A 26,955-nucleotide genomic window follows, 5' to 3' on the forward strand; every position below is an offset into this window, starting at 1 on the left:
CACGCTATAGGTTGCTGAAGCTCGAACTGAATGAAATTACAGTTGTAAAAACTAGCGGATGTTTATTTAGAAAAGCACATGTCTCCCCCAATGATTAGTACTTAGTAATAGGCAAGAAACAATACAGGACAGTAGCAAAAGTCAAACAGCCACTGACTGTTGGCAGCAATAGGAATCATCTCCTCGGTATGTCCAATCATCCCAGTAAGTGTCAACATTCTGGGCAAAGTGGTTTTCAAGTTATGGATTGGAAACGGTTTTCCACATTCTGGTCCCTGTGACCGTGACCTTTGATTGAGTTACCCCAAAATTGATAGGGGTCATCTACTCTGCTCAGTTTCAACATTTTGGATCAAATGGTTTTCAAATTATTGATGGGAAATCGTTTTGCATGTTCAGGTCCCTTTGACCTTGACCTTTAATAGGGTGACCCCAAAATCAATTGGGGTCATCTACTCTACATGTCCAAATATCCTAAGACGTTTCAACATTCTGGATTATGTGGTTCTCAAGTTATTGATCGGAAATTGTTTTCCATGTTCAGCCCCTGTGACTATGACCTTTGATGGAGTGACCCCAAAAACAATAGGGGTCGTTTACACTATAAGCCTAGTCACCCTATGGAGTTTAAAGGTTCTATGTCAAATGTTTCTCCAGTTATTGATCGGAAATGAAGTGTGACGGACGTACGTACGTACGTACGTACGGACAGGGCAAAACCAATATGTCTCCACTAGTGGGTTGGGACATAAAAACAACAACACACACATTCATGCACACATTTATCTTTTGCATAAATAAGAAATCAATAAATCATTGAAGGTTTATTTCTGTCTCTGAAACTGGTACCAGCTATCCAGTTGTTTGCAATCCATTTATTTCCCTTGATGATGTCACAACCCCCATGATTTGATCGCATATCCACATGACCTAGGTAGCCGTTCTAAAATAGAATGGTAGAGGTATTTAGACAGATAGGAACAAACAATGTGAGTTGTCAATGAAGCTCATATAGAAGTACAAATCCAGGAGTTGTCAACATTCAAATTCTGAAAAAGACTTAGATTTTTTAAAATGTGCTTTAAGTTTTCTTTTTACTCTGACATTGCTGAGTTAGAAAAACTCGTTTTATTGTGAAATATAAACCCTATTTCATAATTTATTTAAAAAATTCTACAGTAAAAACATTAATTGTCGTAGGTGACTAATATTCGAGGATTATTTGGTTGAATCAATCAACAAACCTTTAATCTCAAAGAAGCAATAAAATTCCTATTCGTTTTATCTTTAAAGGTCAAAATTCACGAAATTAAAACCTAATGGAAGAGCCATTTAGGCCGAAACCACGAAATATTTTGTCCCCTCGCAGCATGATAAAAGCCGTACCTCATCGAGTAAATGATTGTACCACATGATAGCTGTGCCTCGTTTTGGTTTAACCACCACAGAAGCGTTATAACAGAAGTTGCTCAGGTCGTGCCATGATTGGAATTCTCTGTCTTTAAACTTTTCCTGAAATATGAGCATGTTGTTAAGGTAATGGACCCGCAATAACACTCGGTAATTTCCGTGTGGTTCCGTATCGACACTCGGTAATTTCCGTGTTGTATCGTAATAACACTCAGCGATTGCCATGTGGTTTCGTATTGACACTCGGCAATTTCCGTGTGGTTTCGTATTTTAGTTAGTTGATTCGGCATCTTCTCACTTAAAATATAGCTCAAAGCGTATGTGGCTCTCCGTAAAAAAAAACGGAGAATGCCGAACCCGCACACGGAGAATACGGACATTGCCGATTATTATTACGGACCTTAAGGTCATTCATGATTTGCAATAATAGCATCAACAACTTCTTTTTATTCAATATTCAGCGTTGCGTGTTTGAAACTATTAATACAAATGAAACTAAATGTTTAACCATTATAGATTAACTAAACATATGTAATAGCTTTTGATCAAAGTAAATGCATATGTTTAAGTCACTTCAAACAGTAACTGTTAACATGAAAACAAAAATGTTTTAGAATATTTAACTGTACTGTAAATCAATATCCCTTTATAATATGTGAACGTAACTTCTCACTTTATATGTAAACGACGGGTACCTGCGTAACATCGCCGTTCGGCAAACCATTGGATAGATTCCAACGGATTCATTATTGACGTCATCGTCCTTAACAAGTTGGCACAGTTAAAACATGTAAAGGTGAACAGACATACAAAAACCTTGAGTCATCACTACATTACCTCAAACAGATCATCTGGCATATCAGCCAAGGGGAACGCAGTTTCTCCGCCTTCCTCCACATCACTAAGGTAATACAAAACTGTCATGTACCTGCAATTGTACATTGGTTTGAATTTTCAAGGTAACAATTTTATAAAACATTATATAAAACGTTGTTCAGATGGTTAAACTAACACCAGAATGAAAATGCCCGTGACTGTCCATGTTATACCATACCCTTAGGTATACTGTAACAACCATGGTCACGAACGGAAAAATGTACTAACCTAATATTTAACATATCGTACATTTCTATATCGAACAAATTGTAATCCACTCGAGCAACAGTCAAATTGTCTCAATATTTCTTATCACAGAGACAGTATTCTTTTCGTCAGTCAACGTTACAATCTCTGAAAGCTAACTTTTAACAATGTTATCCAACAGGGCAAGCACAAAAGCATTTCAATTTAGCATGAAAATGGTTAGTTTAAACATATTTATTCCCAAAATGAAGTGCATATATTGATACAAATGTCATACTGTGATGAAAGCAAAACAGGAAAGGATAGGAATGAAAGACAAGTCTTATAGAGTTCTTCTCCTTAGTGGACAAAATATAATAAGCATATCGAACTAAAATCTGTAACCGGGCTAGGAATATAGTCTTAAAATGTGTAAGGAAAAAAAAAGAATCATTACTGATGAAAAGGGAAAAAAAAGGGGGTGGGCAATGTATGGTGAAGAGAAATACTTACATAAAAGTGGAAGTGAATTTTGAATGATAGAATACGTCAAGCGTAGAAGAGATACGAGAAAGGGGCAAGGTATGGGCAGGGTTGCTAAGAGAATCTTTTACTTTCGGATATATATGTTATGTACATGAGTGAATATAGTCATGTTATCCTGATCAGAAAGGTCCTGGTTTCCAAATAGAACAGTTTCCAAGTCAATTACAAAATTCCTCAGATTATCAAGAAGATCGTATCGACAACGATTGAAACTTCTGCACTCATAAAAGAAGTGGAAATTAGTTTCAATCTGTCCACACTGGCACAATGGTGTGGGAGAAATATTCTTTAGGTAAAGATGTTGATTCAGTGCACTGCATTTTGTTCGTAGTCGTGTATGGAGCACCTGGAGTTTCCTGTTTCCGGTGTAATAATAGGCCGGAGTGCACTGCTTGTTTTTTTAAAGTTACTTTTAAATGATGAAAGTGTTTCAGAATTACGGATATCTGGTCTCAGTAGGTTCCAATCACGTACAACAGAAGGCAAAAAAAGAATTGAAATATAATGTTGTTCTAGCGGGTACACCATGTATATTTTCAGAGTTTCTTAGGTTGTAGCGGTTATCACCAGAATCAGGAAGTCTGTCGGAAAGTGACTCCCAGGGTACTTCTTTCTTTAGGTTTTCCAAGGAAACTAGTTTGGTAGCTCCAGAGACAATGGGAGCACATTCATTTTGAATTTTGTCAAATTGATCCAATTCATACTTGGTACAATTGCCACACAGTACGTCTGCATATTCGAGAATTGGCCTTATCAACGAAATATATATGGTTTCAAGGGAGCGACGGTCAAGTGAGAATTTCAATTTCCGCATTATATATACCCTTTTCCATGCCTTTTCTACAATGTAGTTGATATGAGAATGCCAGCAACAATCATTTGACAGGAAAACACCAAGCTGTTTATGTTCAAGTACCTCGGGAATAATCTGGTTAAACATTCGAAGAGGAGGATGTTGATGAAAGTTTCGTTTTCTTGAAATTAAAAGGGCTTCTGATTTGAAGGGATTGAATGTAACAAGCCATTTTTCTGCCCAGGATGATATTGTTTGGATATCAGAGTAGAGCAGATTTGCCGCAATATCCGGTTGCTGAACTATTCTATATAGACTTGTATCATCAGCAAACAAGTTGATGCATGATCTGATTTCATCCACGATATCATTGATAAGGATAAAAAAAGAAAAGGCCCGAGAATCGAACCCTGTGGAACTCAAGCTTTGAGAAATGCCCAGTTAGATTTGAATCCTGGCAGTACAACACGTTGACGTCTGTGTGAGAGATAATCTTGAAACCACATGTGAAGAGAACCTGTGATTCCTGCGTATTCTAGTTTACGTAGTAAACCTTTGTGCCAGACTTTGTCAAAGGCCTTGCTTATGTCGAAAAAGACAGCATGAACTCCTAGACCGTTATCGAGCGCTTTACAGAGAGTATCGTATATGAAGACAAGTTGATTTACCGTGGAGTCACCCGGAATGAAACCAGACTGTCAGGAGTTAAAAAGCGGGAATCATGAAGATGGTTAAAAAAAATGCTTGAAAATGAGGCGTTCAAGAAACTTTTCAATAGTGTTTAAGAGAGGACATTGGACGATAATTTTCGGAAGAATGGCATCATCTTTCTTGAAGATTGCACTAACATGGGCTTCCTTCCATGTGGCTGGCACAGTAGAAGATTGGAGTGAAGCATTGAAAAGGTCACAAAGAGAAAAAGATAGTTCATGAGAAGCCTCAAGTAGAATTCTGTTGCCTATGCCATCAGGACCAGCGGCCTTGTGAACTGGTAGAGACTTTAAGACATCTTCAGTCTCTGCTGAAGATATATGAATTTCATTTGAAAGAGTGGTAACATTCTTTTGGCCAAGACTGGGTATCTCTATATTTTCGTCATCAATGTATGTCTGCTCTTGGAAGCAATCATTCAAAAGGTTAGCCTTTTCAAAATCAGAAGATTTTGTTTGACGAGTGTTGGAGTTATATAGTGGAGGAATAACAATGTTGTTCGTTTTAGAGATGAAGGATTTTAATGTAGTCCACCAGTCTTTGGAAGAGAATGATCCGTTTTTAAGTTTGTCTGAAAGTTTGATGAAGTACATGTATTGTAATTTGGTTTCACGAGTGAGCAAAACAGTTTCATTTCGTACTTGTCGGAATTTTTGCCATTGTTGGGGAGAGTTTGTTCTCTTACCCTTTCTGTAAATACGTTTACGCTTTCGTATGTTCTTCCTTATCTTACTATTCATCCAAGGGACGTCTGAAGGTCTATTTGTGACATTTTTATTAGGAATATTATGTTTCGAAGTTTCTGTACTTTGATTTTGAGATCTGGATCAATACAGCTATTCCAGTTGAAATTGTCGATATCAGCCCTTAGGCTGTCATAATCTCCTCTTTCGTATTCCCATACCAGTCTGCCAAAGCATTTTTGTTTCAATTTACTAAATTTGAGAATGGTTGATACACTATATAGCCGACGAAAGTTCTACTTGGGGGTAAAAAGCGGTAATGCATTTTCTACAAAATTTTTTAAATACCTCAGTGTAAATATAAACTTTGAGATACATGTATTTTGATATTTGTATTTCTACTAGTAGGTTATATAGAGGACACTCTACGTGTTCCTAAAGTGTAAATCTCAGTTTCGAGACATTTATTATCTGAATATCAACCCGTAGGTTAAATAGAGAGGTAACGGTAGCTGCATTATCAACACCATTCTTTGAATCCTTTAGTGGAAATGCCAACTTCGAGACATTTTGCAATCTGATTAAAATCATCTCATCGGCTTACCTTAGCACTTAGTCAAACTGAGATATTTTGGTAACTGAGTTCTTACCTGTATGTTATGATACACGTGTAACGTACCTACATATTCTACAACACTCTTCGAATCCTTCAGTAGAAATGTCAACCTCGAGACATTCTGGGGTCTGGGCGCAACAAGGTAAATGCAATTTATCTGTTGTGTCGGTTGAATCGATGTGTGCATGATAATGTCCTCCGCTTACGTAGCTCACCACCTGTTGAATAATATCCTATTTGTATTCAGTATATATATAAACTTTATTTAGCGTAATAAAATTACCACATTATGGCGAATTGCCGCTCATAATATCCATTACCGCCGGCTGCAACACTACTTAAAATTAAGTTACAGTTGCTATACGACAAGAGCCATGTCTGACATGGATTTCCCTCCGCCAAAGCATCGGCGTGAAGTTGGCAGTACAGCAGTAGCAGCAGTAGGAGCAGTTAACTGCTACTGCTGCTACTGCCAGCAGTAGGAGCAGTTAACTGCTGCTACTGCCAGCAGTTACATCAATTAACTGCTGCTACTGCCAGCAGTTACAACAGTTAAATGTTAGTACTATCACAAGTGAATATGAAGTGCTGCTACTGCGAGCAGTTACAACAGTTAACTGCTGCTACTGCCAGCAGTTACAACAGTTAAATCGCTTGTACTACCACAAGTGAAGTGCTGGCATGAGTTAATGTTCAGTTTTAAAGTAAGCGATGCTTTATGCTTTTTTAAAAGGAACGGTCTATAATTTGTATAGTGTTTGCAGAATGCTACTGCCAGCAGTTACAATGGTTAACTGATGCTACTGCCAGCAGTTACAACAGTTAAATGCTTGTACTACCACAAGTGAAGATGATCAAGTGAAGTGCTGCTACTGCCAGCATATACAACAGTTAACTGATGCTATTGCCAGCAGTTAGAACAGTTAAATGCTTGTACTTACAGAAGTGAAGTGCTACTATTGGCATGAGTTACTTTTCAATTTTAAAGTTAGTGATGCTTTATACTTTTTATAAAGGAACGGTCTATAATTTAGATAGTGTTTGCATATACAATATAGTAGTATAGATTTATTTTGTATAATCAGTGATAATATAAATTAATTTTAGCAACAAAAAGATGAAAGGCCTTAATAACTGTGATAGTATGGTAGGTATAAGCATTGCTTAAATATCCATCAGTATTTTTATCTATATAAATTTTCATCTTTAACATAGTATTATGTAAAGCCATAACAGATCGGAAGTGTAATGCGTATTACAATATATTTTTTACAAGTAAGTACAAAATATTTAATATAATGCACAATGTATGAGATGCATGCATGTGCAAATAGAATTAGTTATTATTTTGCCAAGAAAAAAATTGTACTGTGTACTCTGACGAATTAGCTGGCGAAACATTCCGATAATGAAAATTATGCATGACTTTTTGCGTTAAAATGAAATTTATTGTACATAACAAGAAAAATGGAAAACATATAAGTGAAAGAATTAATCTTATCGCACATAAAAGGATCCTAAAAATGAATTGACAGAGTACAGAGTCCCAACCGCTAACGTGACAATATTACAGGCAACCACAACACCATTTTATTTAGACAGGAAGTGAATATAATAAAACATGCGAGAGACGATCCTATAAATTGAACTTTCAAATGTCAAATCAGTTTATAGTATAATGTATTTAACTCCGACTTTTGGCCTTAACTATGATGTAATTACCTCCCCGGATTGCAGCTAAGAAACTGAAAGTAGAAAATCTCGCGTTTTTCTAAATAGGAAGGGATGGTTTCGAATTAGGCCCGGGCACGTTTTCTGAATAAAATGACTACATGTATTTTATAGGCATTTATATTCAAATAGTTATTTTCAACGATAAATGAAGTATGAAGGATGTCGTTGTGTGCTAAAATCGATATTCCCAGCTCCCAACTAAAAATAGAATGGCGAGTTAGATCATGCAAAACAGGAAATGGCAATAATTCATCAATGTATTCGTCCCTGTACATTGTATAGATTAAAATCATGACTCTTACATAAGACAGAAGTTTGGGGGTCCCCAGCTCCGCCCCAGACCTTGACTTTTGGATCGGACCGTGTGGCCGTTGTGGAGGGGGTTGTCCCCCACCCGGCACGGGTGGCCACCATTCGGGGAAAACTCTTGTTTGGGAGGAACCCGGGGTGAGGTGTGAGGCGGGGGCGGCCTGAAATGCTTACAGCAGTTAATAGGAGGACCCTACGGGACCTTGACTTTGGGACGGGACCGGGCGGCCGTTGTTGAGGGTGACGGTGTATGGGGGGCCAGCATAGCGGCTACCCCGGGAAAACTATTGTTTACCCGTGAGCGGGTCTCGAACTTGGTCCGAGGCCGTTTTTGGAAATTTTCACTTTTTTCAGTTTGGGCACCCCCAGCTCCGCCCCAGACCTTGACTTTTGGATCGGACCGGGTGGCCGTTGTGGAGGGGGTTGTCCCCCACCCGGCACGGGTGGCCGCCATTCGGGGAAAACTCTTGTTTGGGAGGAATCCGGGGTGAGGTGGGGCGATGTTTCCAAGGAGAAATCTTGTTTTTAGGTACTCGAGGCTGAATGCGACTTGAGTGGTTTTCTTTCATCAGTAGATACACCAGAAATATATAAGAAACTGGTAAATTGCTCTCGTTAGCTGTAACAGGAGCCTTGTTATTTGCTGTCATAATCATTCTACTGCAAGCAGTAAGAGGAGCCTTGTAAACATTTAATCGCTGGTAGTTTCTTGTAAAATAACTGGTATACTGGTCTTATAAACCATTTGACTGCTGCCAGTAACACATAGAAAACTGCTTTCTTTCGTCATTTGACTCATTTCACTGCTGGAAGTGACATGCTCTCGTAGACCACTCTGCTGACAGAAACATAAATGAGACTTGTAAACCATTTAACTGCTGGTATTACATAGTTTACAGGAAAATTTAAGGGTGAATGGGAAATTTTCTATAGGGCAAAAATTTTTTTCCTACGGGCAGAATTTCTTTAAACTTTGTATACTGACTGAGAATCAAGTGTAGAACGAAAAAATATATTAAAGATCATAGGTACCCAGACTTGATCCTGAATTTTCTGCCTTTGAATGTCGGTTTCAAGGGCAGATAATTCATGATAGAAATATATTAAGAACGCTTTAATGATCTTTAAACGATACGCGAGAAGGGTAGGTTTTACGGCCTATTATACATCTGAAGGAATCTTGTAAAACTGATTTTAATAACACAATTTAACTGCTGGCAGTATAATATGTAGGACACTGACAAAATAAATACCTTATGTCATTCTCATCATCTGGTAATACAGCTTGATTAACTGTTATAATTGCTGGCAGTAGTAGCAGTTTACTGGTGTTAACAAACACGATCAATTGCTGTAACTGGTGATAGTTAACTACGACAAGCAATCAACTGCTGTAACTGCTGGCAGTAGGAGCAGATAACTGCTGTAACTGCTGGCAGTAGCAGCAGTTAACTGCTCCTACTGCTGCTACTGCTGTACTGCCAACTTCACGCCGATCGCCAAAGCAAACATTTCGTGTAGAGGGTAATGTGAAAAGTGCTAATTCAGAAAAGAGGCATAATTTTGAAAGGAGAGTTATGGGACCTGCACAGTACATGTCAGATGATGACAGCGAACACGTGTGTGAAGTGTCAATGCATTCCCATTAACGAGTACTGAGACAACAGCTTACATACAAAACCTTAATCGCAAATTTCTAAGTCGAAAAAGGGGCATAATTTTGTAAAAAAGCAAAATAGAGTTATGGAACCTGTGCAATGTAAGTCAGTTTATCACAGTGAATAAGTGTGTGAAGTTTCAATCCATTCCCACAAGTGGTTACTGAGTTACCAGCTTACATACAAAAACTTTACCAAATCGGGACGCGGACGCCGACGCCGACGCACGGGTGAGTTCAATAGCTCTACTATTCAAAGAACACACCCTATTACCTGATGTCCACCACGCCGAGGGATGCGGCTGTCACAGAGGTAGGAAATCAATAACGGTGAGTAGTGGTGTTAGTTTTTTGAGCTGTATTTTTTCATTTCGACTTTCCATGAAGATATTCTGGTGCAAGCATACGTGTAAACGCCTAAACATATTATATGATTAATCCTGGTCGCCAACTTTGCGAAATAGAGAAGTATTCACCTGTTTAAATTGGACGTTAATTAAAATCGATGCGAAAATCATATTCAACGGCCCCATTCGAAGTGTTAACAAAATAATTTGATCGAATTTACCTCACACGTCAAACGATCAATCATCTGGGGATAATCCTGGAAAGTTTCAAGTCTATCCGTACGTTTACGCCGACGTTCTGACCGTCCAAAGGGACCCAGGTATAATCACATATGATAAACTTTACCGCAGAGGGCATTTTTAAATGATGCCCATCCCGCCGAGGAGTCAAAATATAGGATATCGAAATAATCGTTTACGACAGAGGGAAATTTGGTGTGAAAACGTCTATTTTGGCAGTTTGTTTTGCTTTTGAGACCTGGGAGATCACGGAATTATTTGCAGCATGCATTGTTTATACTTTGTTTAATAATGGGCGATTTTCAATGGCGAACACCGCTGTAACACGGTGTTATTTAGTCTAGATTGAACTTTTATCTATCTCCGACGTTGTTTTGCTACTATAACTCTTCGTTTTGTAAAATCATTCTTGTTTCTTTTTTTATCATAATACACAGACATTTGCTGCCAGCAATGAAATCCTAAGTCCTGATACTTGCGTTCTTGATGGATTCAGTGTTGAATATAGGTTAATATCAAATATCAAATTGTTTTGCATTATCAAGCTTTCATACTAAGAGGCTACTGATAGTAACATAGTTCTACATAAAACATCAGTTAGGCTAGAAAATTTAAATATAATATTTTGTTGTCAGTGGCATAAGTCAAGTGATCGGTTCAAAATAAAGCTGTTATTCATTAATCGTTTACAGAAATGTTCTAAACAATTTATCTTGTATTCAATTTCAGAACCAAAGATGAAGGCATACATGTGGTATTACTGTAACAATGATTTTGAAGTTAACACTGGAGTGATTGACCATTTAGTTAATTGTCATGTCAAGAGAGATCTATCAAAATGCAATGGAAATAACTAAACCACCTGTTATTACCGAGCTACTATCTGAAATGAAGATTTCATTCTGATCGATCTCTCTTGACAACTTTAAAAATGTATCCAATTTTGATATTTTGCCTTGTACCTTCGATAAATGTCCACACGCTGGTCGCTAGAAATAAGTATTTCATCTTCGTTTGGAATCATGGATATATGTTTTTGTCCTATATCCAGCATTCCAATAATAATATGTAATAGATGCAAAACGATTTAATATCTAGTATTAACCGTAACTTCAACACTGAATCCTGCAAGAACGCAACTACCATGACTTAAGACATCATTATTTCTGTATATTTCATCATAAAAGAAACTGAAACAAAAATGAATTTACAAAATGAACATTTACAGCAGCAGAACCAATCTATACATGTAGTAGATAGTATGCAACGCCGGAGAGAGATAGAAATACAATCCAGACTGGTTAACACCATGTTACAGCGGTGTTCGCCATTGAAAATCGCCCATTATTAAACACAAGTATAAACAATACATACTGCAAATGATTCCATGACCTCCCAAGTCTTAAAAGCGAAACAAACAGCCAAAATAGACGTTTTCACACCAAATTTCCCTCTGCCGTACACGGTATCCTATATTTTGACTCCTCGGCGGGATGGGCATCATTTAAAAATGCCCTCTGCGGTAAAGTTTATCATGCGTGACTATACCCGGGTCCCTTTGGACGGTCAGAACGTCGGTGTAGACGTACGGACAGACTTGAAACTTTCCAAGATTATCCCCAGATGATTGATCGTTTGACGTGTGAGGTAAATCCGATCAACACTTCGAATGGGGCCGTTAAATATAAATTTCGCATCAATTTTAATAAACGTCCAATTTAAACAGCTGAATTCTTCTTTATTTCGCAAAGTTGGTCACCAGGATTAATTATATAATATGTTAAGGCATTTACACGTATGCTTGCACCAGAATATTTTCATGGAAAGTTGAAATGAAATAATACAGCTTAAAAGACTAACACCACTACTCATCGTTATTGATTTCTGACCTCTGTGGCAGCCGCATCCCTCGGCGTGGTGGACATCAGGTAATAGGGTGTGTTCTTTGAATAGTCGAGCTAAAAAAGTAAGCGAAACTGACTGAGGATTTTTGTGTAGTGCACTTTCTCTAAATTGTCTTTGTCATTGTATGAAACAGACATATCCCCTTTGGGCGGAGGATAAAAGATTTTAAGGTAGCAGGGTACACTTCGAATTTTGGCCCCCGTCAATATCTGTAATAATTAGAACATCGTGATTTTGGATGTCTGTAAATAAAGGCGAGATATAATGATTGTTAATTCTTTAGAAAATCTAAACAGCCGAAACATATAAAATTCTGATGTCAGTTGTAAAACTAACTGCTGCTAGCTTTGTATAAATCGATGAGATGGATGGGCCCCCATTCCGTTTATATCCTGTAGTTCAATCAGTAGGGACTATTAAATTGAGAAATGCAATGAAATTGGACATTGATCCTGCAGTGGGATCATTGCAGGCTGTTCAAAAAGTGCAAAATTGATGTTTTTGGCATGCTATTTTTAATGGATGGTGTAAAACGTTCGTTTTGATAACTTTCTGTATTCTTGTATGAGAGTCCTGATCTTGCCTTTAATTAAAAGCACAGAACATGCACGCAATTTATAAAATGGCCACCCTGATTCTGTTCATTAGGGAAGTGCAATATTGCGACTCGCTACATGTAAGCCTTGCCGTGCCCAAAATTTTCGAATCTAAGTGTACCCTGCTACCTTAAGGGAAATCTGCCAGAATTAAATTTCGAAAAAAACTGTTAAATTTTTGCGGTTTCACATAGTTTAGAACCTCTTCTTCGATATTCTGAACTTTCTGGGGACTTAAAACGCTAACTGACGACACAGCAGCTCAAAAATGTTACGATGAGGACACATAAAAGCATAAAAGTCAATATACACGCATACAATTTGTTTAGATTCTAGCACCATTAACAGCGTTCTAGATAGTAAAGTAAAAGCATCACTTTTATCATTATTAACCCACATAGCGCATATTTAGCCCGCCAGCTATGTATTTCGTCAATCAGGGGGATGTTCGGACGGTAGGGACCGCATGAAATAGGAATATCGGGGGTGGGGACATTTTATTTTCGCAAAATGATGCAAAATTGTTTTTATATCATTCCTAATGACTATAAGAATCTTACATGTCTGCCTGTGTAAGACGGGGTTTTCCCTACCCGAGGGACAGTGTGGAATGGAAACCCGAGCGTTAGCGAGGTTTTTTATCCATGCTGTCCCGAGGGTAGGGAAAACAGCTGTCTTACACAGGCAGACATGTTAGATCATTTTTCTTGCCTATCATGTTCAAAATAGATCGTGGAGACAAATAGGTTTGGGTATTTCCTGACATTATTTATAAAGTTTATGACGCCACTATGGTACCAGTGCTATGTGACGTCACCTTAGTGTACGCTACTTTAGACAAGCTTTTTCCCTAGGGAAAGACAGGAATATCTATGCCCGGCGCGTGCTCGGATAAATGTATACTTTCCCCGCTAGGTGGGCAAGAAAAAGTACGTTAAGTCATGCCAGAAAATGATAAAAACGGATGTATTGTACGTTCTTTGTCTCGTAGCGACAATTTGTAAATTTTGGCTAAATTTGTGCGTTAGGGGTGGGCAAGTTTAGACGCTCACATACAGACTTCTTTTCATGCTATTGAAAACATTTTTATTTGGTTTAATTTGCGAAAGATATATAAAAGTTCAGAACTAGTAAAACCCTCTTTTGTTCATTAACTGAAAAATCTTAAGAAGACTAATGCCAGTCATATATCAAAACGACAGCAGGTGCACGTTTCTTTCAGTGTAACAGTCTGGGCATGAAATGAAATAAGTAGTGTTGCAGCCGGCGGTAATGAATATTATGAACGGCAAGTCGCCATAATGTGGTAATTTTATTACGCTAATTATCATAAAGAAATATTTGGTCAATAACACAAAGAACATACTGCCCTGACCTTTGAGCTGAGGACTTCTCGATCTTGAGTGTGGTAACACATATTTTCCAACACTTTTTCGAACTCTTTGGTTATGGTCATAAATATGGCCCTTAAAATATTGATATGGTTAATATTTCTGTTACTTATTGTTTTAAGCCCTTTATCAAATTCAAACCTTATTGTCCGGACACAAATAATACCATTTTAGTCGTGACCTTGACCTTATAGCTATAGATCCGGATCTTGTATCTGACAAACTGACATTAAATAGTGAAATATATGCCAAGTATTTTCTAAATCCCTTGATGCTTGACAGAGTCATGATATGAACATAAACGAATTAATCACGTGACACTGCTTTTTGGCATACAGACACAAAATAGAAAAATCATTGGGCGTGGAAAAAAATGGAAGTCGCATAATGTCGGATACAAATTGTCCTCAGCTTTTTTGCTCTGTAGAGATATTTTCCTTATTTTCTTTGCATTTTTTGGGGGGCTAAAATCACATGACAGATCTATGCTTGACATGTAGGTAGCATTTTCATAATGAAATAGCAACATGACAAAATTTTTCACGGAAACTTAGATCATACACCACCAGTATAATTTTGGGTCTCATGTTTTAGCTGATTTTGCAGTTTGTGTGTTTGACTGAAATTATTTTTCTTGCATAAAACATGACCCCCACATTTCTTTTGATTTTTATTTAGCACTGACAATACTCTTCAAGAAAATGTAGGTTACAGACAATTAAAATGGGTCCGAATGTGTGCTGCGGCCATTGAAAATAGGTCAATTTTATATAGAATAAAGAACAAAAACTATTTAATGTGTTATAACCTATTTTTAACAACGACCTTCGGTCTTTCTATCATGCCGCCATGTTACTGAGAACGTTTGTATCAAGTACTCTTAAAATGTCTCTACGAAATAAAGAAAAGCAATACGGTTTAAAATAGTTTACAAAATGAAAGCCATGGAAAGTATGGCGAAGAAGATAAATACTTTCCTTTTTAACAAATTAACTCGAAAAATAAGACTAGTTCTCAACAACAGTCGGTTCTATTACCTTGCATGGGTTTCGCGCTCCAACCACTAAATAAATAACTGTGTTGTAGTTTATTAACAAAACTGTTAAAAGCTAAGTTTTTCCTTCACATGCAATTCGAAGATTATTTGAGCCGCACCATGAGAAAACCAACATAGTGCATTTGCGATCAGCATGGATCCTGACCAGACTGCGCTGGTCTGGATCCATGCTGATCGAAAATGTACAGCCTACTGCAATTAGAGAAAACATTAGCGAACAGCATGGATACTGACCAAACTGCGCTGTTGAGCAGGCTGGTCTGGATCCATGCTGGTCGCAAATGCACTATGTTGGTTTTCTCATGGTGCGGCTCAATTTTCTATTTGTGACGGCATAACATTTTTACGCCCTGGTTTTGTACCTGCATCTGTTCGCTGACTTCTAGATGTTCAACAGGTAACTGCGTCAGCTTTGACAACCTGGGATGACAAAAATTATGATATTACAGCAACAAAAATAAAACACTTTATTACTTAATATTTACTTTCAACATAAGGCTTTAGTGTAAACAAAATCTTATATTGTGCACAAAAATATTAACTAGCAGCTTTGGTGAACATTATACATATCTTCATTTTAAAGAAAAATCACGTTTTTGAAAAAGCAAAAGGACTAAAAAAGCTCACTGAGCTTTCCTTGAATCGATTGAACTTTAGATTGAGAAGGATGGCTTATGGTGATAAATGTAAAAAAAGATAGATTTTAAGCAAAGTATGTTATCCCGCGGGAGTTTGTGCTTCCCATGGGCCTTTTTCAATATTGCTTGCTATTGGAATGGAATAACATTAATAACTTTCATCTTCAAAAAAAAAAAAAAGCCACATCCATAGCTGAATATTTATCAGTATGGCTTTGGTTAGCGTGTCTGTCCTTTAACATGTAACTATGCCGTTTCATGTTTAAAACTTCCGCGGGGTGAGGGAGGACTCCCATATGTGACACTTTAGATTCTCCGATGGGATTTTTTCCCGGTGTTTGAAATAAGATTTACTCCTCTTATTTTCAATAACAGTTAAAACATAGGCAAGGAGCTCTCTGTGTAGGTAAGCAGCTACATGCAATACATGTACATTAATATTGATATGGTTTCATGTTTATAGCCTTATTGAGCTATTAACCAAACCAAAACAAGTTTAGTTTGACTCCCACTGGGAAAACCATTACTGACTGTAAATGAGAATTCGAACCTGGCTGTTTAAAAGCCGATACGTTGTACATTTAGCAATTATTTTATTGTAAAATACAAAATCAACTTTGTGAATGGATTCGACATTATACTACAGGAAAGTAGCATAATGTTGGCGAACGTAGATTGGACTGAGTGTTAGTATTAGTTGCTGGTCCTTTGGAATTATGGAAGCAACTGAATGTTTCAGGGGAGGGCAGTCATTAATACTGGCAAAACTTGTGGTCCAATCCATTCGATCTTTACATAAATCGGCTTCATCATATGTGTGTTTATTCTTGTGTGTTATATGTATAATGTATTGCATGTTCTAGATTTATATTACAAAAAATGTATGACTAAATCAACTGAATGTTACTTATATAACGATAGTCCGCACAAGCCGTTGCTAGGGGTCGTGACAGGTGTTATACATTTGAGCCGCGCCATGAAAAAACAAACATAGTGCTTTTGCAACCAGCATGGCTCCAGACCAGTTTGCGTATCCGCGCAGTCTGGTCAGGATCCATGCTGTTCGCTAACAGTTACTCTAATTGCAATTGACTTTGAAAGCGAACAGCATGGATCCTGACCAGATTGCGTGGATGCTCAAGCTGGTCTGGATCCATGCTGGTCGCAAATGCACTATGTTGGTTTTCTCATGGTGCGGCTCAATTTCTGGGCTGTAAAATCCTGAAGAATAATCTTATACATTCTTCTTATACATTTCATTTATGCATCAGACAGTATTATATCACACAATTTACACTTCAGGTAAAAACAATCTACGTAGCCAGTAATCTTGAAACTTAAGAACACATTGGAGTAGCAGCGATCTCAAGTTGGGGGAGGCGAACAAATAGGGGCCGGCCAGTAAACGTACCCATATTTTTCTGATTTTGTTCTGTTTTGACAAACAAACAACAAAACGTTCTTTCCCATATTGACAATACACATCACATCAAATCCTTATCAGTACATATACATGCTCTCACAAATTGGCGGTTTTCCTTTATCTACTGTTATTTTTAAAGGGTAAGGAAAGCCTGAAACTAAGTTAATTTTATTTGAAAGCCATCATAAAGCCTTTCATAACGCTGAACGAATTTTTAAAATCGGACAACTATTGAAAAAGATATGGCAGTTTGAAATTTAAGAAAATGGCTGATAATGGAGGCAGCCATTTTAGTGTGTTTATGACGTCATTTACACACTGCTGAATACTTTATTTAGCAAATAACCTTTTAAAAGACTAATTTTCGTATATTTCTTGAGTGTAAGGTGTAAAACATGATAATTTCTTTCATTATAGCTGGAAAAAGTAGAAAAATATTTTACAGTAATAAGTAAATGCAGTTCAAATGTATATTTAAAAATTTAATAAATCCGCCATTTTGTTTTTTGTTGCCATGGAAACAAAATGGCCGCCAATTTGACCAAATATTTAAATGCTCATAACTTTCAAATTTTTACTCTGATTTTGAAAATTCTTTCACTTCTTCAAATGATATAAGAAATCCCAGCTGACAGAATTAACATTAGAACAACGTTGCCTTTCCCTTTAAGAAAAAGTATTGTGGTCAAAAGGCCCCCCTCCCTCCCTCCAGAGCTGTGTTTGAACATTTTGTTTCCATAAAGTTATTTCACTCTAACTTAATTCGAATGTTAGTTTACCTGTTAACCAGTCTTCTCCAGAGTGTCTTAGGCATGGTATCAGACGACAACCAAGTCTGTTCACTAACTCTGCTCATCTGCAAATAATGCAACGCACGCATATTTCTTTACTGCTTATTTTACTGAAAAATTCTCTTCATTTGAATTCAGTAATTTTCACCACACAACAGAGTTATTCGCCTATAGTGAGAACTGTAAATCTATAAAATATTAAGTTTTCATAATATAAATCAATTCGTCTGGGTGATCTAGATTTGCTATCAACCATTGGACCGGAAGAAGAAAACATGTGTTTTTGCAACATCTTGTGCATAGCCGGCAATGGCTTGAATTCTGATATGTTTCTAAGACGTTTTACAAGAATTCTATGGCAAACACTTGACTCATTATATTAGTAAATATAGGTATTTAGCAATTAATTCTTGGTCCAGTTCATTCGTGAAGATGACAACATTTCTCCGAGTATCTTCAGTTAGCAAATATCTTAAAGCACCACTTTTCATTTTTGAAAAAAAAAGATATTTTGTTAGAAGATTTTCCCACTAAATTTTAACCATTTATATTCCATTATTTTACTCATGAGTCGAGCAAACAATCAATTATAGGTCATCATGATCGTGGGTTAACCTATACATGTATGGGAAACATGTATTGTGCACGAAACAATCGTGCATGTTTTAGCGTTTTCATATCTTGTAAGGGTTTACATAACAAAAACACAAAATGGTTAGGCTTTCTTTAAAAAAGGGCTGAATTCGTGGTTCTTGTGGAGGACAACACGTCATTTTGGTTGATACTTTCTAGCTTTCTTAAAGACCCACCACAACCTAGTGACATACGTTTTCTTCCAACATGAGCTTCATGCAAATCATTTTGATAATACAGGTATAATACGCCTTTCTACAAGATGACAGGTGAGCAATTTAGGTCCTCCCTGAAATAACTATCTTACACTGTAGAAACAAAGTATGGTCTATACTCATCTTAATTTCACAAGTACTGTGCATGCTGCTACATCAATTTAATAATATATTTAGACACATTGTCTTGGCCTTATGTATGTCACTGTCAATATGTAACTAGATACTTGCATTTCTCATATTTTTCATACAAATTATATATAATTACCACCATGGATATACAAAAGAATACGTGTGGCGCGTCTTTAACAGTTTTATTTATTTTGTAAAGAATATAAAAAAAAATACGGAAGGGCATTTAGTAACCATCAGTTAGTGAATGTTCTTTGTATATACAAGCAAGATATTTGTCGCTAAGATCATTCTCTTCTTCGCCGACAACTGGCCTTAATATCGAATTTAGATAATACTAAGCCTTTTATCCAGTAAACTCGGTTACCCGTATTTGCTTCCTGCATATCTAGTGAACGTTTTAGACTGGCCCTCCTGCTCGCCGGATCTTAATCTATGGCAGCAAGGAACCGTAAATGCGTATGTAAGGGTCAACATATTACAAAACTTCATTTGAAATTACAGACTGTAAATGTCCCTTTTTCTTGCGGCAAAGGAACGACAAGCCAATTTTAGCATTTTCGCTCAGACACCACGTAACCATAAATGCGTATGTATGCATCAACTATTACCCTCAAATGTCATTTTGAATAACAAGCTTTGAATGAGCTTTTACTGCTAAGCCCTTCTTCTTGCGGCTCTGGACGAACATAATAGACATAGCATATTTGCTCAAACAACTCGAAAGATATGATCAATATTTTTGCGTTTGGCAAAATAACACAGTTTTCTGTTTTTCTTATGATATTTGCTATTTCGGGTCCACTATTTAACCCTAAAGGCCTAAAAATGATACAGGTTTTAATCTGTAAAGTATTATCTACTCTCTCTAAGACTTGTAAAAATTCTCGTACAAGCCGCCTATTGCATATAAAACGTGACGTTATTTGACCGAACCCTCATTATAACAATTTTACTTGAATATTAACCTCTGTTTACAAGACTAATTGTATTCTAGAGCAAATAGCTAAACTGAGGTGTATACAGGTTATCTACCAAAAGCGTTCTTCCTCTTGTTTCGGCACAATTACGTTTCAACATGTTTCATCATGACATGGAAACCAGTGATGTCGGCTCGGTTACGTTTTCTAAAACTACATTATTTTCGGAAGAAATATAAAAGGAAATCTAAACCCATTCATCTGGTTCATGGAAAGCTTACATACCGTTCGTATCTGACCTAATTATTGAAGGTGCACCTAGGTTCATCAACCTAGGTTCCTCCTCAATAATTGAAGTTTGAAAACTACAAATGACTTTGACTGTGCTGATTGTACAAAAACAAACAAACTGTTTTCATAACAGGGAATCTGTCTAGGAATTTTCCTTTTTTTCTTGTTGCCTTTTTGTAATTTCTTAAATTTTGCTTTTCAATCGCTTCTCATTCCATTCCGGCAGTCTATGTCTCGTTTTGGAAAATTCGAGATTTGGCGAGAATTTGCTTATTGTGAAACTTGTCTATTGTAAGTCTCATCTAATGGATGGCAACAAAGAAAATCTTACATCAAAGAATATTGTCCTAAACTAAGATTTCGATAGCACAACCATCAAACCCATAGTCCACCACCATTGTTCAAAAGTGTTCTTACCTCGGATAAATGACTCGCCTGATTTCTTTCTTCATTAATGTCATGCCCAACTACTGCACTCGTCTCTAGACCGGCATACAGTGCAGCGGAAATTATCATATTACATTCCATGACTGACAGGTAATTTGGAATCTCTAAAAATAAACAACATTCCATGACTGAGTGAGAGGTGATTTTGATACGATATAGATAAAAAACATTCCATGATTGACAGGTAATATGGAATCTCTACAAATAAACAGCATTCCATGACTTAGTGAGAGGTGATTTTGGATTCGACATTAACAAACTGTTAACATACTATTGAAAAACGGCGATAAACCCAAAACAAACTAACAAACAAACAATTAAACAACTCGTGCAATTGACAAAGTGCGACTGTAATGACTAGAAGTGCATTTTATCAAAATATATTTCAATCTGTATGACTCGTGAACTTTACACCGTTCAGCAATTTAATGTTTTATACCTGACTGAGTGTACTAGTAGTAAAGGCAGAAAGTAAAACTGTGAACTATATTGCATTTTTTGTCAAGCATATAGTTACAAAGAAATGTATTACATTTCGTTTCTTTTCTTTTTGCTCCTGTTTAAGGTATGTTATCCTCTTGAAAGTGTATAATAACAGCTGAAAACAAGCTTGCATCTGCACCAAAAAGTGAAACTATCAAATTGTATTTCTGTTAAGATGCTTCTTAAAGCAGGTGTAGCCCCACTATGCATCCAGATAAACTCATTTTGAACTTGCAAAAGAAACACATTGAAGAGAAAGACAATGCAAGAAACAGCAAGTTTCTGAGTTAAAACTTATCTCCGAAAACATATATATCACTCATAACCCAATATGAGGGTTTTAGAAAGTAAGCTTTCCTAAAAAATAGTAGGGTTATTATAACAGAAGATCGATCTGGGATGCTTTATTCGGCTCGGATGGATTTTGCCAGATCGGATCGCACGAAGTGTGCAAGCACCGAGTGTGATCCGTCGTTACAAAATCCACGACAGCCGAATATAAATTCCCAGTTCAAGCTACTATTGTAATTGGCCTTTTATTATATACCTCCGCCTTTTTGTCTGTTGTATTATTATCGAACGAAATCTTAAATGTTTGTCGATGTTAAAATAGAAATGTTTTTATGTGCGCTATTAATAGAACTATGTCGGGTCATGCATTTTAAATGAAAGCAGTGCGGCAACATATAATACAAAAAGTACAATACGTATTTATTTCTGCCTGTTTATATATTTACTTGTGAAATTCAAGCTTAATTTTTGAAAGAAATTATATAGGTATATATTGAACTTTTTCATTGCCCTTTTAAGGGATACGTATTGTAGACTTAGTCTCGGTCCGTCCCATCAATGCTACGTCAATGACACATGTTCTGCTGTCATTAAATCTACGCAACACGCGTATACGTCGTTAAATGTTATGTACAATGTTATGTTATAAACAGGAAGAAAAAAAACGGCAACTACTAGTATGCTAGTATAAGTAACAATAGTCAGTTCATTGATAAAACATGCAATTAAATGCGTACTTTGTTTCTCATATTCCGACCTCAAAACGTTTGTTGCCCGCCCGCTTAGCTCATTAGGTAGAGCATTGGTCTACGGATCGCGGGGTCATGAGTTCGATCCTCGGGCGGGGCGTATGTTCTCCGTGACTATTTGATAAACGACATTGTGTCTGAAATCATTAGTCCTCCACCACTGATTCATGTGGGGAAGTTGGCAGTTACTTGCGGAGAACAGGTTTGTATTGGTACAGAATCCAGGAACACTGGTTAGGTTAACTGCCCGCCGTTACATGACTGAAATACTGTTGAAAAACGGCGTTAAACCCAAAACAAACAAACAAACAAACAAAACGTTTGTTACGGTGTTGCATAATGCTTTTCTACGGATCTTTTTTACGGAAATTTTAAACGATAAACCCAAATGAAATAACGCAAACGATGCCAGACTAGCTGGAGTTTATCTTGATACGTTTTATGAAATAGATACATTTATGAGGAAAGAATGATACAGTTATGTTGAAGATGCATATTTATGATTATATATAGATAGCATATTGAATATGTACAATGTAGATAATATTATAATAATATACACGCAGCTGTTGATTCGTACGTAAAAATAAAATATACTTAACCAAATATCGGTGGATTTACAGATCTGGTTATTCGTTTGTAGAATTTTCCTTCTTCAAGTTCGATCTCTTCAACATCTCCAACTTTCCCTTCGAAATAAAGAGATTTTTTATGATATTATATACAGCCGAGTCAAATCAAAATACCACTTCCAAATGAAGAACCAAAATTTACAGTCTACTTAAAAAAGCCTTTTTGTCTCAGACTCTTTACTTATATATGCTGAAGAGAACTTTGTAGTTTGTTGAAATGTAACACGGAGAATGCGAATCAAGATGAATTATCGGTGAGTTTTCTCGAGTTCGGCTATTGTTCTTTTATCAAATAAACATAAATCACATTTTCCAGACAAATGATAAATAGAATCAGTACAAATTCAATCATTTAACAGCACATGTTTTTCACTTTTTATTCAATGATTTGGACCCTGGACCTGAACAGTAAGAGGGCAATATTTGTATCAAATCTCAACATAAACTGCAAAACTTCTGCAGCTTGCATGCCACTTCATGTCCTTATATACAAACCTATGACACCACATTCATAACATAGGACAAAAAGTAGGTATGCACCACCTATACATTCCAAATATAGACACTCTGATTATACATAGTGACACTTCATTACAGACGACAAACTCTTCTAAATGAATATGGTACCTGCCCGGCAATCGGGAGGTTGAAGGTTCGAGCCCTGTAAGAGGCGGGTCTTGTTACTGAAAAGAGACCGGTTGGTGAGCCGCCAGCTAGTTAAATAATGGTTACCGATTGCCTACCTGTCTGCTGCTTGGCATTAAAAATAGGAATCGGGAAGTAATGCTGTTCAATGTCTGTAGGTGTCTCATAAGCCAAATCGGCTGACCCTATCAGTAGGGGTGACACTATAGTAAACAAACACTTTACGTTTATGCGCTTTTTTCTAGAGATAATGATGTGAAACGTAAAGTTGCAAATTTGTGAATATTTTTATGATTTTTTTTTGTTAACTACTTGCCCGAACTCTCCAGCCGTGTAAGGAATTCCTGACATATGTGAAGAGTTCCATTCTGCGAAATTTACGGTTCAACAAAACATGCTTAAACAATATATTATTAAAGTAGATAAATCCGGTTAAAATAAACGTTAAATAATCTACCTGGAATTATGCGAGCTAATGGTTGGAATTCGTAATCTCTAAATTCAAGGACTCCCTCTTGTTCATCTTCATCTACGATGCCTTCTTCTATACTAACATCCTCATTATTTTTATCAGTCTCTTTACTGTCAGCATCCACTTTGTAATTATTGTGTTTGTCTTCTGGCTCGTTATCGACATCCCTGTTGATGCACGTGTCTCGTGAACACGTTCCGTCGTTTGTAGAAGGTATACCCTGTTGTTCACAAGCTTCCACCACTGTTTTTAATGTTGTTAGAAGTAACAGACAAAATACTAGCACCATCTTAAATTCCATAATTTGTTTTTACCTGCTACAAGTTGTAAACCGAACAAAAATAAGGCCTTTACAGAAAACTATTGACTTATTGTGTATATTAACCTTACAATACTAACAAAAATTATACTAACAGTATAAAAGTATAAACAAATGAACCATTCAAAGTTTCAATTGTATCAATCTTCCTCCAGGCCTTCAAATGTATCAGCTGGCTAATTTATATTTGTAATTTGTGCAGTCATCAGCCCATAACAAACACTTTATCGCATATAAAATCACGGATGTAGGGAAAATATTTCATGTTCACATAGCAATTAAAGTTGGTCAATCTCATTATGTGACATTTAACGACGTTTAACGACATTTTTCACGTTGCATTATATTGCATTGGAGATTCATTTAAGGAACAAAAAGATTCATTATCCTGAGAAATATATGATTTGAAACTACCCCCGATTAAGGTGAAATTACTTAAGTAGCTTGTTTTTTGGGGGTTTTTTTTTTGTTGCAAATGGGGTTAATGTGACACCGGTACAATTATAGATCATGCTTTTCATGGTGGAGGAAGACCCCAGGTTTTCCCAAGGCAATAAGCTCAGGCATGGACAGGTACCTGGGTAGAACCAGCAGTTTCCAGTAAGCCAGCTGGATGATGCTATACCCCAAGCGAGCTTTTGAACCATAAATAATTAGTGACGGGCTACCTCATCCATCAGGCCAAGAGAAAGAGATAACCGCCCGATTTTATTTCCATTTGATTGATAGTTCAACAGTTAGGACCGAAAGACAAGTGTTAAAACTGATTTTACTTCAGAATTATTTTATTTCATAACTATCATGAATACATGATCAATGCACACATAAGAGGAAAAACAATAAATTTACAAACTTGTTTGTAAAACATCTAAAAATTAACGCAAATCTTAAAATCATTACCGTTACAAAGAAATTTTATAACATTTACACTTGAAACACTTGGCTGGGCAATCAAGATTTAGAAAAATGCCTGAAGTAAAAATCTAACATGTATTTTGCGGTAGATAAATAAACATTTTTCACTGCCACATTATGGTTCGTCCTCCACATCTGACTCAATAGTGGAAGTTAGCAATCACTTACGGAGAGGTACAAAATCCAGGAACAACGGTTAGATTAACTGTCCGCCGTTACATGACTGAAATACTGTTGAAAAACGGCGTTAAACCCAAAACAAGCATCACATTATGATGTCAGATTGCTATTTTAACGCGTTCATCAAGCCACACAAAACATTCGTTAGTTTTGGAACGTTGACGTTACTTATATTACCGCGACGTTGCTTTGAGTATAGTAACTGGAGTTTGTAAATACATGTATCAAAAAGAGAAAGGTTTATGAAAACGTTAATCTTCTATCCTTTCGGAATTTAAACACTTTCTAGTAATGAAAATTATCAAGTTATACAAAATTTGTTTGCCGCGGGTAATGGTCAACAACATGTCTGTAACGGCGCACAAAATGTCAAGGGAAACTGATATTTATGCAAATATATTAGATTACAATATTTCCGACACCTTGATATTTTCTATTGCCATCCGCTTTGCCGCTATATCTGTTCGGTATTCCTTATACCACAATATTATATGATGCATATACCAATTTAAAATGCACTTTCAGAAGAGAAACATCATGAATTAAGTTAGGGTAGGAGAATTGCCATTAAAAAGCGAAATTATCACCATCAAAGAGATGTTCCGCATGCTAATCAAAATCGAATTTGATGAAACTGCACAAGAAATAGATTGATAAAATTATTAGACTGTTGAAACATTCGCGTCAATGCTTGCATAGAGATCAATCTATAAATTAACGATAGGTAATTAAAAATAGGGTTATTAGAACAGTAGCTGGATCTGGGATTGTGTATTAGGCTCGAGTGGATTTTGCTAAATCGGATCTCACGAGTCGCGCATGCGCCGAGTGTGATCCGTCCTTGCAAAATCCATGAGAGCCGAATACAAAATCCCAGATCTAGCTACTGTTGTAATGACCATTTTATTATATACCTCCATCTTTTTGTCTGTTTATTTGAATTCGAACGAAATCTTAAATGTTTGTTGATGTTAGAATTAAATGAGTGAAGTTTTTGTGTGCACTATTTATATAACTGTGTCAGCTCATGCATACTAATGAAAGTAGTCCGGCAACATACAATACGGAAGGTACAATACGGGATTTTGGATTGTATAATACGGTATTTTTTAAGCCTCTTCGTATTTCCTTGTGAAATGCAAGCTGTATTTTTGACAGAATTTATATAGGTATGTAATAAATATTGATATTACCTTCGCTATCTGGAAAAACTCCAATACTAAAGTTTCACATCATTCCCGGAATGCGTCAATAAAGAGATATGCAGCATATACAGGGCCAGTGTTTTACGACTGAGCTGAATCATTTACACACGTGTAATACAATTGTTAAAAGATGTGTATTAAATATTTTATACAAACTTTACTGCCCTAGCTTTAATAAAAAGGCCGAGTAATTGCAATATAACAAAGTTCAGCCGTAACTGGCGTTCCATACAACATGAGCAAATCCTGCAAATTGCGTGCATAAATGATAATTTTGTTACACTAAAACAGTTTAATATACAACATTACAACTATTAATATTCAGTCATACACACTTTTTGAGCAACAAAATGGTAATTCAAACATTTAGTACCGATGCTAAAAGGAGCAGGTTTCGGGCCACAAAACTGGCCCTCTGGCAATTTTACGTATACTTGTTGGGCAAAAAGGTGTCCTTTCGACAGTCTATGAGACAAATTAGTGTAAATGGTCTGACGTAAAAGTTACGTATAAATTT

General features: G+C 36.6%; 1 protein-coding gene across 1 annotated transcript; it reads right to left on the reverse strand.

Moving 5' to 3' along the window:
* Positions 1-769: 769 nt before the first annotated feature.
* Positions 770-24,282, reverse strand: LOC123540596 (transmembrane prolyl 4-hydroxylase-like). Its single transcript, XM_045325770.2, has 9 exons — positions 23,805-24,282; positions 22,673-22,759; positions 20,518-20,651; positions 17,898-17,974; positions 15,420-15,477; positions 5,885-6,039; positions 2,248-2,338; positions 1,387-1,512; positions 770-943 (listed from the first exon to the last, which is right to left on the reverse strand). Exons 1-9 carry the CDS (start codon positions 24,118-24,120, stop codon positions 806-808), a joined length of 1,182 nt encoding a protein of 393 aa, XP_045181705.2. The 5' UTR covers positions 24,121-24,282; the 3' UTR covers positions 770-805.
* Positions 24,283-26,955: the final 2,673 nt, after the last annotated feature.

This window comes from Mercenaria mercenaria, chromosome 16 (genome assembly GCF_021730395.1).
Source record: "Mercenaria mercenaria strain notata chromosome 16, MADL_Memer_1, whole genome shotgun sequence".
NCBI classification, from domain to species: Eukaryota; Metazoa; Mollusca; class Bivalvia; order Venerida; family Veneridae; genus Mercenaria; species Mercenaria mercenaria.

Coding starts and splice junctions, on each gene's coding strand:
- LOC123540596 (XM_045325770.2), bottom strand. CDS start 24,120: ATGGAATTTAAGATGGTGCTAGTATTTTGTCTGTTACTTCTAACAACA. Junction 2,339..5,884: donor GAGTGTTGTAGAATATGTAG/GTACGTTACACG, acceptor GTACAATTGCAG/GTACATGACAGTTTTGTATT. Junction 1,513..2,247: donor TGCCAGATGATCTGTTTGAG/GTAATGTAGTGA, acceptor CTCATATTTCAG/GAAAAGTTTAAAGACAGAGA.